The sequence below is a fragment of the Oncorhynchus tshawytscha genome, linkage group LG04, assembly GCF_018296145.1.
Source record: "Oncorhynchus tshawytscha isolate Ot180627B linkage group LG04, Otsh_v2.0, whole genome shotgun sequence".
NCBI classification, from domain to species: Eukaryota; Metazoa; Chordata; class Actinopteri; order Salmoniformes; family Salmonidae; genus Oncorhynchus; species Oncorhynchus tshawytscha.
The window spans coordinates 37,547,654-37,565,693 of NC_056432.1; the positions used below are offsets into that span (position 1 = coordinate 37,547,654).

At 42.4% G+C, this 18,040-nt stretch overlaps 1 protein-coding gene across 1 annotated transcript in view; it reads right to left on the reverse strand.

Moving 5' to 3' along the window:
• Window positions 1–1,387: 1,387 nt before the first annotated feature.
• Window positions 1,388–18,040, reverse strand: part of LOC112248668 (substance-P receptor-like) — a 28,669-nt gene continuing 12,016 nt past the window's right edge. The window contains exons 3-5 of the mRNA XM_042320705.1: window positions 6,087–6,237; window positions 4,353–4,549; window positions 1,388–3,073 (exon numbers count right to left, since the gene is read on the reverse strand). Coding sequence (XP_042176639.1) covers window positions 2,704–3,073; window positions 4,353–4,549; window positions 6,087–6,237 — 718 coding nt within the window. The 3' untranslated portion in view covers window positions 1,388–2,703. The remainder of the gene's footprint in view (window positions 3,074–4,352; window positions 4,550–6,086; window positions 6,238–18,040) is intronic.

Genomic DNA, 18,040 nt, shown 5'->3' on the forward strand with positions numbered 1-18,040 from the left:
GTCAATTAACAAATATTTTTTGAATGAGGTTGAGTACACATTCAGCTGCCTCTCTTTGGCATAATCTTCTCTTGAACCTGCCATCTGAAATGTAAAAACATTCTATTGAATTTAGACATTGAGTGTTTGGTCTATTTTTGGTTTCAGTATTCAGTTCAACTGTATGGGAGCTACCGACCTTTTGGTTTAGGAGGGATGCCTTTTTGGCTAAACTAGTGTCTGCCTGAGAGGGTTTGTTTGGAGAGAAAAATAGACTATCTGGTTCCCCATGTTAAATTAATCAGTTGCAAGGCGTGTTTCTTGAGGAGAAATGCAATGTCTGAGTGAATCCTGTCCTCCTCCTTACAGACTGTATCCACTGAGACGTGTGTCTCTCTCTCTCTCTCACACACACACACACACACCATTACATCTGAATGAATCTTAGAAGTCTACCAGACACAGTAACATAGGAGTGGCAAGGCAGAAAGATTAAGTATCTAATTACAACGGGATAGGTAGATATTCTACACCTCTAATGATTTACGTTTTTGAATTCAGTACTCCCCAGATTCAGATTCAAAACAACATCCTGGTACTTTGCAAACCAGGAAAGGTAGAGGAGGACCGATAAAATCAAACTCTCTCTGTGGTGAACAGAAGCTAGTGGTATCAAAGGAGCAGATTCTGTTGGTTTCTGAAGCCATTGTGGTATGTTGAATTTATTGTCTTCCTAGAAATGTGGCTCTAGAGTTTTAATCTTTTGGGCAATAAGCTTATGCCATTTCTGAAAGCTAATACTCTCCGGAACATGCATGACAGAAGACTGTGTTAGCCCACATAGGCATATGTTCAGGAAGTTAACGTAAAGGATGAATGCAGTACTGTATCTACCATATTGACACTGAATATAAATATAGAATATGGAACTAAATTGAAATGTAATTTTAAAACTTAATGCAATATTCATTCAATTCCATTTCAAATCATCAAATACAATTTGAATTGATGAATTCAATTATTCAATAAGGCATTACAAATGAAAAAATATTGATCTAAAATGTAAAATGTTAATACAAATGTAAAATTCAGGAATTTAGATACATGTGTGTGAACAGCTGTGGGTGTCTTTGGGTCTGTGTGAGAATGTGTGATTATGTGTGAGCTGAACATCATACATACATAAGTGTACTCGCTAGGTTTCAGAAGGTTGCAAGGCAAAGGGCACCCTCTGGTCAAAATGCACTATCTAGGCAATAGGGTTCCATCTGAGACCCAGAGGTTTTATACAGAGAGAATTGCCTCAAAGCTGCCTCCCTTCCTCCCTCCCTCAGCGCCACCTTCCTCCCTCCCTCAGCGCCACCTTCCTCCCTCCCTCAGCGCCACCTTCCTCCCTCCCTCAGCGCCATTATGCTAAGTATCCAAACCCATGTTCCCATCGCTAGTTACAAGAACTAACAAAAGCCTGGCAGTGCAGTTTCTCTTTGTTTATGTAATCACACTACACTTCTCCACTGTCTGATGTCCTGTGAAGTACACAGCTGAAGTACACTCTGTTCAGGTCTATCCCACATTATTCCACTGAAGTCATGCTGAAAAGGCCACCAGCTAAACACACATCAGCCCCAGTAGTCTAATTTAGTTTCCCAGTAGTCTAGTTTCCCATGGAGTGCTGGCTTGTTAACCCCGGGCTTCATTTCAGGGTCTTAGGCTATGCAACCGGAATACCAAGCTTATCATAAACATGTTCATGAGAACTGACTGTTCTCCCAGCAATCACACACTAATGCATCATTCAGAAGTACTGGTGGTAATATGAGCATTAGAAGCAACTGATAATATGCTAGGTAAGTTTTAGGTAGATTCTGTTAATTGAAGCTTTGCGGACAGTGTAAAGGTTCTAGAGTTCAGTTAGGGCTGGGTCCTGTATTAAGCTTGTTTTCTGTATTGATCAAGTCTTGTGACCCAGTCTTGAACCCAGCCTTTAGCTCTGCGGGCTATAGACGGGTTGGCTGTTTAGCAACAAAACCGACACGTGTGCAACTATGGGGCAAAACAGACAGGGTTGGTTTAAATTTCTGACAACATGTAAACTACATTTTGTCTCCAATGTTTATTGAAAACATAAATAAAGTTGCACAATGAGTACATGTTGTCTCTGAAATACATCCTTACATTTCTTGGTTAGCTAGCAGGCTAATTTGAGCCATTTTAGCATAGATGTGACAGCAGTCAAAAACCTCAAAAAACAAGGTAAAACTAGCTGAAACGAGCCACTCACGATTCCCCACTTGTCATTGTTGCTAGCTACCTGGCCATCCAGAATCCCAACAACACACGGCTTTCTGCCCCATTGAAGCGTGTGCATCGTTTTCGTGACGTTCTCAGCTAACTCGTGTACAGCAGGTACCAGGTAGTGTGGGCTAGGTATGCCTTATGGCCTTAGTGTCTACTGACTCCTGTTTAGTTTGAATCAGGGCACACTGGAAAGCCCTCTGAAGGGGAACCAAACCAAGCCTTAGTCACAGGCGGTAGACTTGATGCCCAACATTCAATGAAAGGACATCATCCACATACATGGACGGAACCCACACACCAACTCAAATGTACACTCACACACAAACACGTTCACGGCCACACACACACAAACACACATGCACACGGTCCCCATTGGCAGATATTGTGAGAGAGTGTTCAGCGGTGCTTGACTCTACTCTCCCCTCCCTACTCAGGCAGGTTGTTGTAGAAGCTGGAGGTCTCCGAAACGGTCTTGGAGATGCTGCGGGACGAAGAGCCATTGGAAGTCAGGTCCAGAGAGGAGCGCCTGGGTGCCGCCGCACACAACCCCACGCCCCCTACGCCAACCCCCCGCGCCCCGGCCTCACACCCGGCCCCAGATAGGGCCCCGAACCTGGGAGGCTCCACGTCGTCGACCACGTGCGGCACGGCGGACACAGCGGTCTCCATGCGACTGGTCTTATACATGCTGGTCTGGGTCTGTAGGTAACGTGTGGACTTGAGCTCCAGACCCTCGTAAGAGCCAGCGGGAACACAGGGACAGCATCGGAACGCCTGCTTGAAGCCAGCTCGGAACCTAGGGAAGGACAGAGAGACAGATAGCACAGGCAAGCAGGCAGGCAGGCAGGCAGGCAGGCAGACAGACAGACAGACAGACAGACAGACAGACAGACAGACAGACAGACAGACAGACAGACAGACAGACAGACAGACAGACAGACAGACAGACAGACGAGAGAGCAGGAGGACAGATTTTATTTTAAAGGGGAATGTGAAAAAGCTGAGGATATAGTAAGAAGAAGAGGAAAGAGTTTGATGGAAAATGAGTGGAGGCAGATGTGGAGAGGAGAGGGGTGCTGCAGAATGTTTCATGACTTAGACCCTGGCAGTTCTCTAGCAGTGTAACTAACTCTCACATTTTTGTTTTGTACTTTAATGACACTCAGCCATAACCTAGTGTGAAATAGGCATCTTTCAGAGACACTAGACAGCCGGCAGGTGGTTGATAGGAAAACCAATGGGAGGTTGGTTCTTCATAAAATGTACCACCACAGTGAATTAAACATATTTACAATTGCAAGAAATGTAAGATACAGGTTTCAAAATTGCCATTTGAATTAAGTATGCTACAGTACTGTAAATTACAGCACATTACACTGTTTTCACATTTGGCAATACACTGGTGCTCTCGTGCATGCTTCAGTGTTGCTTGCCTCGAAGAGAGCATAAAAGGCATTTCGCTCGTCTGTTAGGCTCTTGTCACTGGGCAGCTCACGTTTGGGTTACCCTTTGTAGTCCATAATAGTTTTCAAGCCCTGCCACATCCGACGAGCGTCAGAGCCGTTGTAGTAGGATTTAATCTCATGTGTGATCAAAGCTGTGATCATTGAAGACATCTTTCACAATGTAATCAAATGAAAGACTGTATTGCAACGTCAAACATATATTTCTAGATGAAACACTGATTAAGTTTGGTGAAAAAAATGACTATGATTTCATGTGTTTAGAGTTTTGAAACAACTGCCTTTTTGATGATCTGTTTTGAGTTTTGTACCACACAATTGTGAAAATTGCACCAAAGCGATAAAAAAACTGAAACAAGTCATATTATAGCAAGCTGTTCATGCAGGAATTCATTTTTTTTCTCATTTTGCCTTCACCACACAAGTAAAGGTTATGAGTAATATGTGATGAATGTTCCTCAACATATAAATAATGCAGTGAATAAATAATCTACCTAATAAAAAACAGGTAAGAGAATTGTAAACCATTTTGATTTACCCATTGTGTGTGTGTGTGTGTGTGCCTGCATGCATGCCTAGGTGCCTGTGTGTGTTCCTCTGTAGTGTACCTACCTGTCGTTGAGACAGCAGTAGATGATTGGGTTGTACATGGTGGAGCTCATGGCCAGCCACATGACAGCCAGGTAGACTTGTTGGATGTAGAGCGTCTCAAACAGGAGGGGGAAGAACAGATGGAGCAGGAAGTACACGTGGTAGGGCAGCCAGCAGATAGCAAACGTGCACACCACCACGATCATCATCTTCACCACCTACCACAGACAGAGACACAGATCAACCGCAGGATTGGGGTTCATTCAAATTCTAATGACAGAGATCCTATTAAATTAGTTCTGTAATTCCGAGTTCGATTCAGTCATTTCAGGAGGCATTTCCATGGTATACATGGCACTTCTCCATTGTTGAATCAAAATGTAATTTTAGATTGTGGGGTCAAGACAACAGGAAATAAAGTGGAATAGGGTATGCGTGAGAGACATAAGAAAGTTCTCCCTGGCTGGACCTGGAGGTGATGAAGCCAAGTTGTTCAAGTTTTTCTCCCAAATTACACCATGTTCTCTATAAAGTGCGCTGACTTTGACAAGGGCTCATACAATTGTGCTTTTTTCGAACATTGGGCAAACTATCAGATTTGGGATGCCTCTGTAAATGCAGCCATAGAGGTATACAGCTAGCCCCATAAACTCCACATACTCTTACTGATAATTCACTTGGATCATTTTGATGTACAGTAGCTAGCAGAGCATGTACACAATAGGTTACCATGGTGTAAACCCATGCATACTTACTGTACTCAATTCTGACATAGTCTAATCTTTCCCAGAGCCCCACAGTAAATATTTACCATACAATACCCCTGATTTGTTAGTGTACAGATATATGATCTTAATTTGAGCCAGTTTGCTACAGCAGGAAAATAATCCTGCAGCAACAGGAAATGTGAATTATTATGTGGATTATAATTAATGGACATAAAAATTAAAAACTCAAATACACTACAAGTTTAAAATGTCCTGCAACAGGGTGATCAATGAAGATCCTACTGTACCTTGCATCCATGATATAATACTATGGTCAATGCTATTTCTTTAAACCTAGTGTTACTGTATGGTACCTTGTGGTTAGGGTTAGGTTAGGGTTAGTGTTAGGGTTAGGGTGAGCTGGGCTGGTGTAACCCAGGGTTACTGTGCTGTACCTTTAATTATAGTGTGCTGCACCTTTTATTATGGTGTGCTGCACCTTTTATTATAGTGTGCTGCACCTTTTATTATGGTGTGCTGCACCTTTTATTATAGTGTGCTGCACCTTTTATTATAGTGTGCTGCACCTTTTATTATAGTGTGCTGCACCTTTTATTATAGTGTGCTGCACCTTTTATTATAGTGTGCTGCACCTTTTATTATAGTGTGCTGCACCTTTTATTATGGTGTGCTGCACCTTTTATTATGGTGTGCTGCACCTTTTATTATAGTGTGCTGCACCTTTTATTATAGTGTGCTGCACCTTTTATTATATTGTGCTGTACCTTTATTATAGTGTGCTGTACCGTTTATTATAGTGTGCTGCACCTTTTATTATGGTGTGCTGTACCTTTTATTATAGTGTGCTGCACCTTTTATTATAGTGTGCTGTACCTTTTATTATAGTGTGCTGCACCTTTTATTATAGTGTGCTGCAACTTTTATTATAGTCTGCTGTACCTTTTATTATAGTGTGCTGCACCTTTTGTTATAGTGTGCTGCACCTTTTATTATAGTGTGCTGCACCTTTTATTATAGTGTGCTGTACCTTGCGTTTGGCAGTGAGCTGCTCTTTGTAGCGGTCAGAGGAGTCTCCAGGTATGTTACTGGCCCAGAGAGTGAGGCCCACCACCAGATAGGCACAGCCCATCACCAGTAGAGGCAGGAAGTAGATCAGCACTGTCACGCACATGTAGTACCTACAGGGCACGACAGGGAGGGGAAGACAAGATCAGCATGCAGCACTGCTACAATTGTACCTACAGGAAAGGGGAAGAAGATCGACAAAGTCACACACACATACAGATAACCTCATATAAATATCTTGGAATTTTAATTGATGACGGCCTCTCTTTTAAATTGCATATTCAACAACTTACAAAACAATTGAAGCTGAATTTGGGATTTTATTTTAGGAATAAGGACTGTTTTTCTTTTGAAGCCAGAAGGAGGCTAGTATCAGCTACATTTATGCCTTTACTAGACTATGGGGATATTTTATATACAGTGGGGCAAATAAGTATTTAGTCAGCCACCAATTGTGCAAGTTCTCGCACTTAAAAAGATGAGAGAGGCCTGTAATTGTCATCATAGGTACACTTCAACTATGACAGACAAATTAGATTTTTTTTCTCCAGAAAATCACATTGTAGGATTTTTAATGAATTTATTTGCAAATTATGGTGGAAAATAAGTATTTGGTCACCTACAAACAAGCAAGATGTCTGGCTCTCACAGACCTGTAACTTCTTCTTTAAGAGGCTCCTCTGTCCTCCACTCGTTACCTGTATTAATGGCACCTGTTTGAACTTGTTATCAGTATAAAAGACACCTGTCCACAACCTCAAACAGTCACACTCCAAACTCCACTATGGCCAAGACCAAAGAGCTGTCTAAGGACACCAGAAACAAAATTGTAGACCTGCACCAGGCTGGGAAGACTGAATCTGCAATAGGTAAGCAGCTTGGTTTGAAGAAATCAACTGTTGGAGCAATTATTAGGAAATGGAAGATATACAGACCACTGATAATCTCCCTTGATCTGGGGCTCCACGCAAGATCTCACCCCATGGGGTCAAAATGATCACAAGAACGGTGAGCAAAAATCCCAGAACCACACAGGGGGACCTAGTGAAGGACCTGCAGAGAGCTGGGACCAAAGAAACAAAGCCTACCATCAGTAACACACTACGCCACCAGGGACTCAAATCCTGCAGTGCCAGACGTGTCCCCCTGCTTAAGCCAGTACATGTCCAGGCCCGTCTGAAGTTTGCTAGAGAGCATTTGGATGATCCAGAAGAAGATTGGGAGAATGTCATATGGTCAGATGAAACCAAAATAGAACTTTTTGGTAAAAACTCGACTCGTCGTGTTTGGAGGACAAAGAATGCTGAGTTGCATCCAAAGAACACCATACCTACTGTGAAGCATGGGTGTGGAAATATCATGCTTTGGGGCTGTTTTTCTGCAAAGGGACCAGGACGACTGATCCGTGTAAAAGAAAGAATGAATGGGGCCATGTATCGTGAGATTTTGAGTGAAAACATTGAAGATTGAAGATGAAACGCATTGAAGATTGAAGATGAAGATGGCATTGAAGATGAAACGTGGCTGGGTCTTTCAGCATGACAATGATCCCAAACACACCGCCCGGGCAACGAAGGAGTGGCTTCGTAAGAAGCATTTCAAGGTCCTGGAGTGGCCTAGCCAGTCTCCAGATCTCAACCCCATAGAAAATCTTTGGAGGGAGTTGAATGTCCGTGTTGCCCAGCAACAGCCCCAAAACATCACTGGTCTAGAGGACATCTGCATGGAGGAATGGGCCAAAATACCAGCAACAGTGTGTGAAAACCTTGTGAAGACTTACAGAAAACATTTGACCTCTGTCATTGCCAACAAAGGGTATATAACAAAGTATTGAGATAAACTTTTGTTATTGACCAAATACCCATTTTCCACCATAATCTGCAAATAAATTCATTAAAAATCCTACAATGTGATTTTCTTGATTTTTTTGCTAATTTTGTCTGTCATAGTTGAAGTGTACCTATGATGAAAATTACTGTCACGCCCTGGTCTTAGTATTTTGTGTTTTCTTTATTATTTTGGTCAGGCCAGGGTGTGACATGGGTTTATTATGTGGTGTGTTTTGTCTTGGGGTTTTAATAGGTATTGGGATTGTGGCTTAGTAGGGTTATCTAGAAAAGTCTATGGTTGCCTGAAGTGGTTCTCAATCAGAGGCAGGTTATTATCGTTGTCTCTGATTGGGAACCATATTTAGGCAGCCATATTCTTTGAGTGTTTCGTGGGTGATTGTTCCTGTCTCTGTGTTTGTTTGCACCAGATAGGCTGTAGGTTTTCACGGTACGTTTGTTGGTTTTGTATTGTTTGTTTTTTCGTCGTCATTAAACATATATCAAGAATACCACGCTGCAATTTGGTCCGACTCTCCTTCACTGCAAGAAAACCGTAACAATTACAGGCCTCATCTTTTTAAGTGGGAGAACTTGCACAATTGGTGGCTGACTAAATACTTTTTTGCCCCACTGTATGAATGCTTCTGCTCAGTGTTTGAGATCAATAGACACCCTTTACCATAGCACTTTGAGATTTATTTTAAACTGCAAAACCTTTACGCACAACTGCACTTTGTATACCAGGGTTGGCTGGCCTTCTCTAGTCACTCATAGACTCAGGCACTGGTATACTTTTATTTTCAAAGCCATTTTGGGTTTACTACCTTTTTATTTGGGCATTTTTATTGTTCAGAAATGTGGTGGGTACTCTCTTCGTTCGCTGGACTTTATCCTGCTAACTGTTCCAAATGTCCGAACCTAATTTGGTAAAAGGGCTTTTATGTACTCTGCACCATCGTCTTGGAACGCCTTACAAAATACTTTTAAACTGGAAGAACTTGTCCCTATTGGTATTTTTAAATCACTGATGAATGATCTTGAGACTGATTCCCTGACCTGTCAATGTTTTTAATTTGCTGTTTTTGATTTTGTTACAATCTTGTGAATTCTATGGTTTTTACTAGATTACTTGTAGTTTTTCATGTTTGTCTGTAATTTATGTAATGACTTGGTGCTGTCTATCTTGGCCAGCACGCTCTTGAAAGAGAGATTTTAAATCTCAATGAGCCCTTCCTGGTTAAATAAAAACTGCCAAACTAATGGAAACACTTTTACTAAATGATGAATAGAAAATATATTGAAAGCAGGTGCTTCCACACAGGTGTGGTTCCTGAGTTAATTCAGCGATTTGATGAGCATGATAGCGTTGTAAACCATATGCCATGGCCGTCTCAGTCCCCAGATCTCAACCCAATTTAACACTTATGGGACATCCTGGAGTGGTGCCTGAGACAGCGTTTTCCACCACTATCATTAAAACACTAAATTATAGAACTTATGGAAGAATCCCTACAATAGAGTTTCCCAAATGTGGTGCACGTTCTTGTTTAGGCCCTAGCAATACAAAGCTGATTCAAATAATCAACAAATCATCACTCTTTGATTATTTCAATCAGATGTGTGGTGCTAGGGTGAAAACCAAAACGTGCACCCCTTTGGGAAACACTGATCTATGCCAAGGTGCATTGAAGCTGTTCTGGGTCATGATGGCCCAATGCCATATTAATACACTTTGTGTTGATGTTTCCTTTATTTTGGATGTTACTTGTAAACAACAGGGAGCTGGAAGAAAAGAGGAGACAGGGAGGACATCAGTGAACGATGACATAAGAGTCAAAAAAAGGGATCAGGTAGGTTTGTGGGTTCGAATGGGATACTTATCAGGTCTTATCAGTATCTTTACGCCAGGTGCAACAGTAATAGGGTATGAATAAGGGCCTCCTTATCGAGCAAACATATCTAATACAACTATTCTGAGAGCATTTTCTATATTTACAAGGCAAAGGAACTAACTCCCCCCATAATGAACTTTCCAATAATAAATAACAAATTAAGACAGCTCAGATTCAGTTAATATGAGTTAATGGCTTGGTTTTCAGACACAGTAGCCGGTCTCTCCTCCCCAGAGACTTCCATGGAAGTCTGTGTTTTTTATTTATTTTTAAACAAGTAAAATTCTGACAATTATTATAATCAGAATGCCCAGGAGGACAGAGACACAGCACCAGACTTCAGGCCCTCATACCGGCCTACTGAGCAAAATGGTGCACCAGAGGATCAAACCTGGCACACACAGTACACAAGGCATAAGACATGAGTCCAAAGAGAGAGCAGCTGCAATTCAACCAATTGACTTGAAGGCTTATCTTTTTTTTGCATCAATGGTTTTCCTCCCCAAAAGCTCTGTTGTACCTTTTTGTTCTCTAGTGATGCATGCAGTGCTTTAGTTTTTTGGATATAAAAGGTAAGACAACTGTGGAAAGCATCTGTTTGTGTTTGCTGAGGAACCAAATATTCAAGGTATACTTCCGAATTGTGTCAGTGAAGCCGTTTATCTACTTCCCTAGAGTCTGATAAACTCATGGACACCATTCTTTTGTCTCTGTGTCCAGTATGAAGGAAGTTATAGGTAGTTTCGCGAATCAATGCTAACTAGCATTATCTTAATGACTGGAAGTCTACAGGAACAGCTAGCATGCTAGCTGTTCCAGTCAACAATAGTTAGCAATTGCGCTAACGCAACATAGCAACTTCCTCAGAGAGAGACATAAAAATGGTATCCACGAATTTATCTGACTCTGGGGAAGTAGATAAAGGGCACTGCCAACATCCTGAAATATCCCTTTAATGGCATTCACAGTCTGTTACCAGTGATTATTACAGTGAAATGTTTGGGAACTGCATGAGAGAGTACAGGCAGCAAATTGGTAATGGGTGGGCTCCTGTACAGACTTCCACTTACTTTTTTGTCTGAGATGTGTGAAATTAACGGTCACAGCTCCCTAATACTTGCTTTTTGTAAATAATATGATAGGAGGAGGGAAATGAATTCAATGCAAAGGAGAACACAGAGGAGCAACATCGCGAGACTGCTGGTAACACGTGTGAAACAGACCAAGGCGACCAGGGCAGGGTTTGGGGTTTGAGAAGTATATGAGAGAAGTTAAACAATCTTCCTTACTTGTTCATTTTCTCGGTTCGAGCAAATGTCTTAGTAAACAACCTTGTTAAAGAGATAAACTGATGTTATTTTAGTCAAAAACAACGTTATATCGAAGAAGTGCCTTTGATTTGATGGCCTGACCACACGCAGTTCGTCGCGAGACAACCGTTGGACCCGAAGATGTGTTTCTGCACATGAGCTTAGCAAGCCAATGACGCCATGACATCGCCTACAAGTGTGATTGGGGATTTCGGAGAAAGCCGGAGAAGCCGTTTTCTGCCTATCTTCATACTGCACTGTCTTTGGAGAACAGGTATGCAGTACTTCCTCAGATAAAGTCTTGTTTTATAGTAAAGAGAAATATAAAAGCAACATGTAAATTGTTGGTCCCATGTTTCATGAGCTGAAATAAAAGATCCCTGAAATTGTCCGTATGCACAAAAAGCTTATTTCGCTCAAATTCTGTGAACACATTTGTTTGCTTCCCTGTTAGTGATGAAACTGTGGGTTTGCACAACCAAATAATTTTTGCAGAAACCGTCTCAGAGAAGCTCATCTACGTGCTTGTCGTCCTCACCAGGGTCTTCACCTGACTGCAGTTCGGCGTTGTAAACAACTTCGATTTCCACTGTACAGAGCAGACAGCGTGTATGGCGTTGTGTGGGCAAGCAGTTTGCTGATGTCAACGTTGTGAACAAAGTGCACCATGGTGGCGGTGGGGTTATGGTATGGGCAGGCATAAGCTACGGAGCACGAACAAATTGCATTTTATCTTTGGCAATCTGAGTGCACAGAGAGACCATGACACAATCCTGAGGCCCGTTGTCGTGCCATTCATCCGCCACCATCACCTTATGTTTCAGCATGAAAATGCACGGCCCTATGTCGCAAGGATCTGTACACAATTCCTGGAAGTTGAAAAGGTCCTAGTTCTTCCATGGCCTGAAAACTCACCAGACATGTCACCCATTTCCCACCAATATCCAGCAACTTCACACAGCCATTAAAGAGGAGTGGAACAACATTCCACAGGCCACAATCAACAGCCTGATCAACCTTATGCGAAGGAGACTCTATGCATGTTGCACTGATCCATAGATTAGGGCCTAATGAATTTATTCCAATTGACTGATTTTATTATATGAACTGTAGTTCAGTAAAGTCGTTGAAAGTGTTGCATGTTGCGTTTATACCTTTGTTCAGTGTATTTGTAACAACAGAGAAACCAATAACAACGGTGCCATATTTTCATCCCTCTCTCAACATGAAAGAATTCTCAAATCGCACCCTATTCCCTATATGGTGCACTACATAGGGAATAGGGTGCCATTTGCGACGCAATCTGAGGGACTTCCAAATACGGACACATAGAAAGAATGTGTATATCAGGCCAGCTTTTCCATTCCCTATGATTCTGTCAGCAAAGCATGTGTTTAATTTCTCTGACAGTTTTCAGGGTTGTTGTTGTCACTAGGATAACTATTTTCTTCAGGGGAAAATTTCAAAAGGTAGCAGGGCTTGTCAGTGTGTTGTGTTTTGCCAGGCTGAGGATCTGACTGTTTGGAGGTCCTTATCAGGGTCACTTCACTTAGAGACTGTGAGTCAGACGGCATTTTAGTATTTTGCAACACCCATCACAAGCAGCTGAGGATATCATATGTCGTCGACGCACTCATGCAGACACACTCGCCAGGCAGACCCATGCATTGACACACATACATGCCATAGACATACACAGAGAAACACACATAAATGCATGCACACAAACTGGCAAACACGTACAGTTATACACATACATTAGTAGAAAAAAAGGTGCTATTTACAACCTAAAAGGTTTCTTCAGCTGTCTCAATTGGACAACACTTTGAAGAACCATTTTTGGTTCAAAGTAGAACCATATTGGTTCCAGGTAGAGCCCTTTTTGGTTCAATGTTGAACACAGGAGGTTGGTGGCACCTTAATTGGGAAGGACGGACTCGTGGTAATGGTTGGAGCGAAATAAATGGAATGGTATCAAACACATAGTTTCCATGTGTTCGATGCCATTCCATTTGCTCCAGTCCAGCATTTATTATGAGCAGTTCTCCCCTCAGCAGCATCCACTGATGTAGAACCCTTTCGACATGGATCCCAAAAGGGTTCTACCTGGAAGTGTACAGATGTAAGATCTTTTAGCCAGTTTGCTACAGCAGGAAAATAATCCTGCAGACACAGGAAATGTGAATTATTATGAGGCTTATAATTATTGGACATCTTTGTAGGGGTTGATACATATTTCATAAGGGGAAATTAAGTCTGAGATTTCAAAGTGGAAATTAGAAACTTCAGAAGGTCTCCTGCAACAAGGTGATCAAATTAAGATCCTACAAATAAAGATGCTTAAACACACACACACACACGCACAGTTTGGTGAGAGTTTGTAGAAAAATTTACATTTAGTTATAAAAACTATTGTCCGTCTAAAGAACTGTCAGTACTTCCAGGAGAGCCTGTTGTGGGTATAAGGCAATTTACAAAAATCAGTGCGGCCTTGAGCAAACTTCCCCGGAATACGTAATGAGCCCGGTGGCTACCTGCATCCTGCCTCTCCTCTCCCATCTTCTCATCTCCTCTCCTCCTCTCGTCCCCTCTCCTCTCTCTCTCCCCCATCCTCTCGTCTCCCTTAAGCCTTCTGCCCCCTGCCTCCTGCTCGCTGGGCTAGCAGAAAAGAGAAGTGAGTGTCTGTCACCTAACTGTCACAGCACAGTTATCAATAAACATCCTGCCAAATAAAGTCACACTGGGAGGAATGATACATCAACTTTACAGTTTACAGTTACACCCAGCACATCAAGGTCCAATAGCCCATCCAGAAAATATTCACCATGTACAGTACTTGCTGCTCATTATTTTTCTGTCTTCTCTTCCTGCCTGACTGTCCAGCCAAGCTCTAGACTGGATCTCAACGTTTGTCTGTGTTCTGTTGCGCCATGTGTGGGCCGCTGTTGCTGTTCTTTTGACATTGCTGGGAGAAGAGAATGAAGCCTGGGCGTCTGCAGAGGGAGATGAATGTAGTGGCTGAGGTAACATGACACCCTGCACAATGCTGCTGGTTTACTGGCATAGGTCAAAGACAAGCTCTTTAGGTACCCAATTTAGGGGACGGGGGGAACAGAGAGAACGGGGTGTGCTTGCTCAGGATGGTCTGTGTGTGTCACTTTGTGTGTGCCTTTTTCTCTTTCTCTATTACTCATTACTCACCCTCTCTTTCGCTCTCTCTCTCTCTCTCTCTCTCAATGTGTGTGTGTGTGTGTGTGGGGGGTCACTGTGTGTCTAACTATCTGTGTATGTGTGTGTGTGTGGGGGGTGGGAGGGGGTGTAACTGTGTGTCTATCGCTCTGTATATTAGTGTGTGTATAGAAAAGGTCTGTGCACAGCTGTGTATGCGGCTGTGCTCAAACCCGCACACGGGCGTGTGTGAAGGTCCAGCGTACTTGTCTGAGTGTGTGATCATACTGTTGGAAACTGAATCTTCTGTAAGTTTGTGATGTTGCTATTTATACCCTCCCTGTGGCCTTACTCCCTAATTCCTGCTCACTGAGAGGGGGCCATAGCGACGGTGGCAGAGGGGCAGCATACACACACACAACCACACACTCACAACATCCCACACATTGCTTGGACTGGAGGGTCAGCCATAATCAAATGTGTCAATTACAGCAGCGGACGGGCTGGCTGAATTACAACCACACCAAAGCTCCGCTCACTTAGCCCTCGTGTGTCAGTGATTACAGTTTCATTGAAAAAGTAATAAGTGCCACAGCGATTCCTACATGAACATTCTAATTGCCATCGTGCTATTTATGACAAATGGTCACAATGTGGAAGGGTGGGAGCCTGGACAGCCAGACTAAATGACAATGGCATTTGGAGACAAAGAGAGCAACCCTAAAATGCTGTGGTGTTGATGTGCTGAGAGCAGAGGGGCTGCTGTTGATCAGATCAGAGCTGGAGGCTGTGCGTTTATCAGCTCACTGGATGTCGGAAGGTAACGACTGCAGTCAAACAAATACATTAAGGGCCACAGGGGTGGGGAGCACTTTCCCACTGTTAAGAGTAAATGTGCCTTACGCGTGCTAGAATCATTCCTCGAATCTCCAGGTCTCAGGTCTCTCTCTCTTTGTCACACTCTCTCTCTCTCGCACTCTCTACAATGTGGCCATCAACCTTCAGCTGAAGCTGCCATACACCTTCATGGCTTTTACACACACACACACACACACACTGTAATACATTTTCACAGCAGTGGCGGTCGGTGACGTTTACAATTAGGGAGGACGATTCATTTTTGTTATGAGCATGGCCTTATGTCTATTACATTATATTGGATGACTGTCATTCATATTCCATTCACCCAGCTTAATGTTACATCGATGGGTTTAGGCTAGTACATGATACTCAAATGTTCCCTATACCCATCATGAGGTTGCTACAACCTAGCCTATGAATGAACGTTTACAACGTAGATGCACAAGTCGAAAGAACATTTTTAGTAATCAATGTGACAGACAGTGACACATTCAATACCGCCTTGCACACTCTTGCCTGCATCTAGCTCATCTAGGCTTTAATTATTAGTCCAACAGTTGCAAACAAGAGGTTCCATTGGACAAATTCAGGTATGTTTATCCCCGTTTTATTCCGTTTGCTCACGTTTTAGAAAGGTTTTTAAACAGAATCGGTGGAATTAACACACCTCTTATCACACGCAAACACAGTTCAATTTAATAGTAGCCACATACAAACAGCATGATCATTTTGCTCGTTGTATAATTCCTTCTCGCATCTACTCGCTCTCCTCCTCTAACTTTTCCCCTTCGCTTGTGGACTTCAGTGCACAACACATCATCTGTCTGTGACCAGGCAAAAAAAACTTTCCAAGCCAAACCTTCATATCATAACCACTAACTGCTACACACAGCCTATATAATTGTCACGATATTAGCATATTACCATATAACGTCATAGTCAACATAACTACTAGAACTAATGCATTAGTAAACCCACTACAATCACGCAGTACAGTCAGCAAGCAGTTTAGCAGTTATACCGGCGGGACCCGGTGGCAATAAATTAATAAAACCAAAAGCTTACCTTGACTTGGAAGAGTTCCAGTGTTGGATAGGCATAGCCAGCTAGCTAACATAGCATCCCTCTCTGTTTGAGCCGGGTGTTTGAGTAGGCTAAACTAGCAATTTGCATTTGCTAGCTTAATGAAACTGAAAGTGAAAAAATAAATGCTACGTAATCTCTCTCTCTCTTTCTCTCGCTCTCTCTCTTGCTTCTCCTTCATTTTTAAAGAAATCTAACTGTTCAAAACTATTGCCTTTCTCTGAGTCACTTACTCACCACATGTTATGCACTGCAGTGCTAGCTAGCTGTAGCTTATGCTTTCAGTACTAGATTCATTCTCTGATCATCTGATTTGATTGACAAAATGTCAGTAAATACTGTAAGAGGTCGGAGGATGTCCTCTGAAAGTTGACATAATTACTGTGTAAGTCTATGGAAGGGGGTGAGAACCATAAGTCTCCTAATTTTTCTATTGAAATCAACGTACCCAGAGGAGGACGGAAACTAGCTGTCCTCAGGCTACACCATGGTGCTACGCTATAGAGTGCTGTTGAGGCTGCTGTAGACCTTCATTGCATTGTGTTTTAATCAATGATATGGTGATGTAAATATACTTAGCATAGTTTTATCTAATAAGGATAACTTTTAATGTTTCACCATTTTTATTTGTATGAAATTCACTGAGGAGGATGGGCCTCCCCTTCCTATTCTGAGGAGACTCCACTGCTTCACAGCTTTTAGTTTGCCGTACATTATGGGGTGAAGAGAACCAAGGAGAGCGTTGGGAAGCGGTCCCGGTGACAGACTTGCTATTCTATTCCCCACTGTACAAATCAAATACAGCATACAATTATAGGTGTGAAGTGATAATATTATAGGTGTGAAGTGCTAACATTAACTCCTTATATATATATAAAGCACTTCACGCCTATAATTGCATTGTTCATTGAAAAAGGGAAAGGGGATACCTAGTGAGTACAACTGAACGCATTCAACCCGAAATGTGTCTTCCTCATTTAACCCAACCCTCTGAATCGGGGTATGACAACCGTAATCTTTCCGTTCTATTTTGGTAACGTAAGGAAGGAAGCAATGTAGAGGAAAGGTTGGGCAGAATATCACTCAGTCAGACACGTGCCTGATGGTGTCACTTTCCTGCTTCATGTTCAACTGTGAAGCACAGCAAAACAGTGTGAAAGAGGAGAGTTGAGAGCGGGGCGAATGGAAGAATGAATGCGAGAGGCTCAGATCCAATGATTCAGCAATAACATCTAAACTGCCAAAGCCCCCTACAATACAAATAATAATCTGTTCAATATCTGGCTACCCATATTCACCTGATACTGCAGCTCAGAATGTGTCTACTGGCTTCGCAATCACACCAATAAATAATACTCTGTTCCCTTCCAACAATGTTTCGTTAAGGTTAGACACAGGGTATGTAGTCTGCATGCACTCTCAGTCCAGTCTGCGTCTCAAATGGCACCCTCATTCCCTTTATGGTGCACGACTTTCGACCAGAGCTATATGGGCCCTAGTCAACGGTAGTGGACTATAAAGGGAAAAGGGTGCCATTTGGGATGTTCTCTCAGTCCTTTCAGTTTGTTTATTGCTTTCGATGGATGGAGCTAAGAGGATAATATGAAATCTGCCCTGTGTTTGGACAGCTAGAAGATAATGGAATTGGGCTTTTTATGTTTAACCCAAGCTGCTCTTGAGTGGAGACACAATTCGAGGAATTTGGAATCGATAGTGAAGGCAAATAAAATATTTGATCTGTTAGGCAACAGAATAGTAAACAGCAGAATGTCT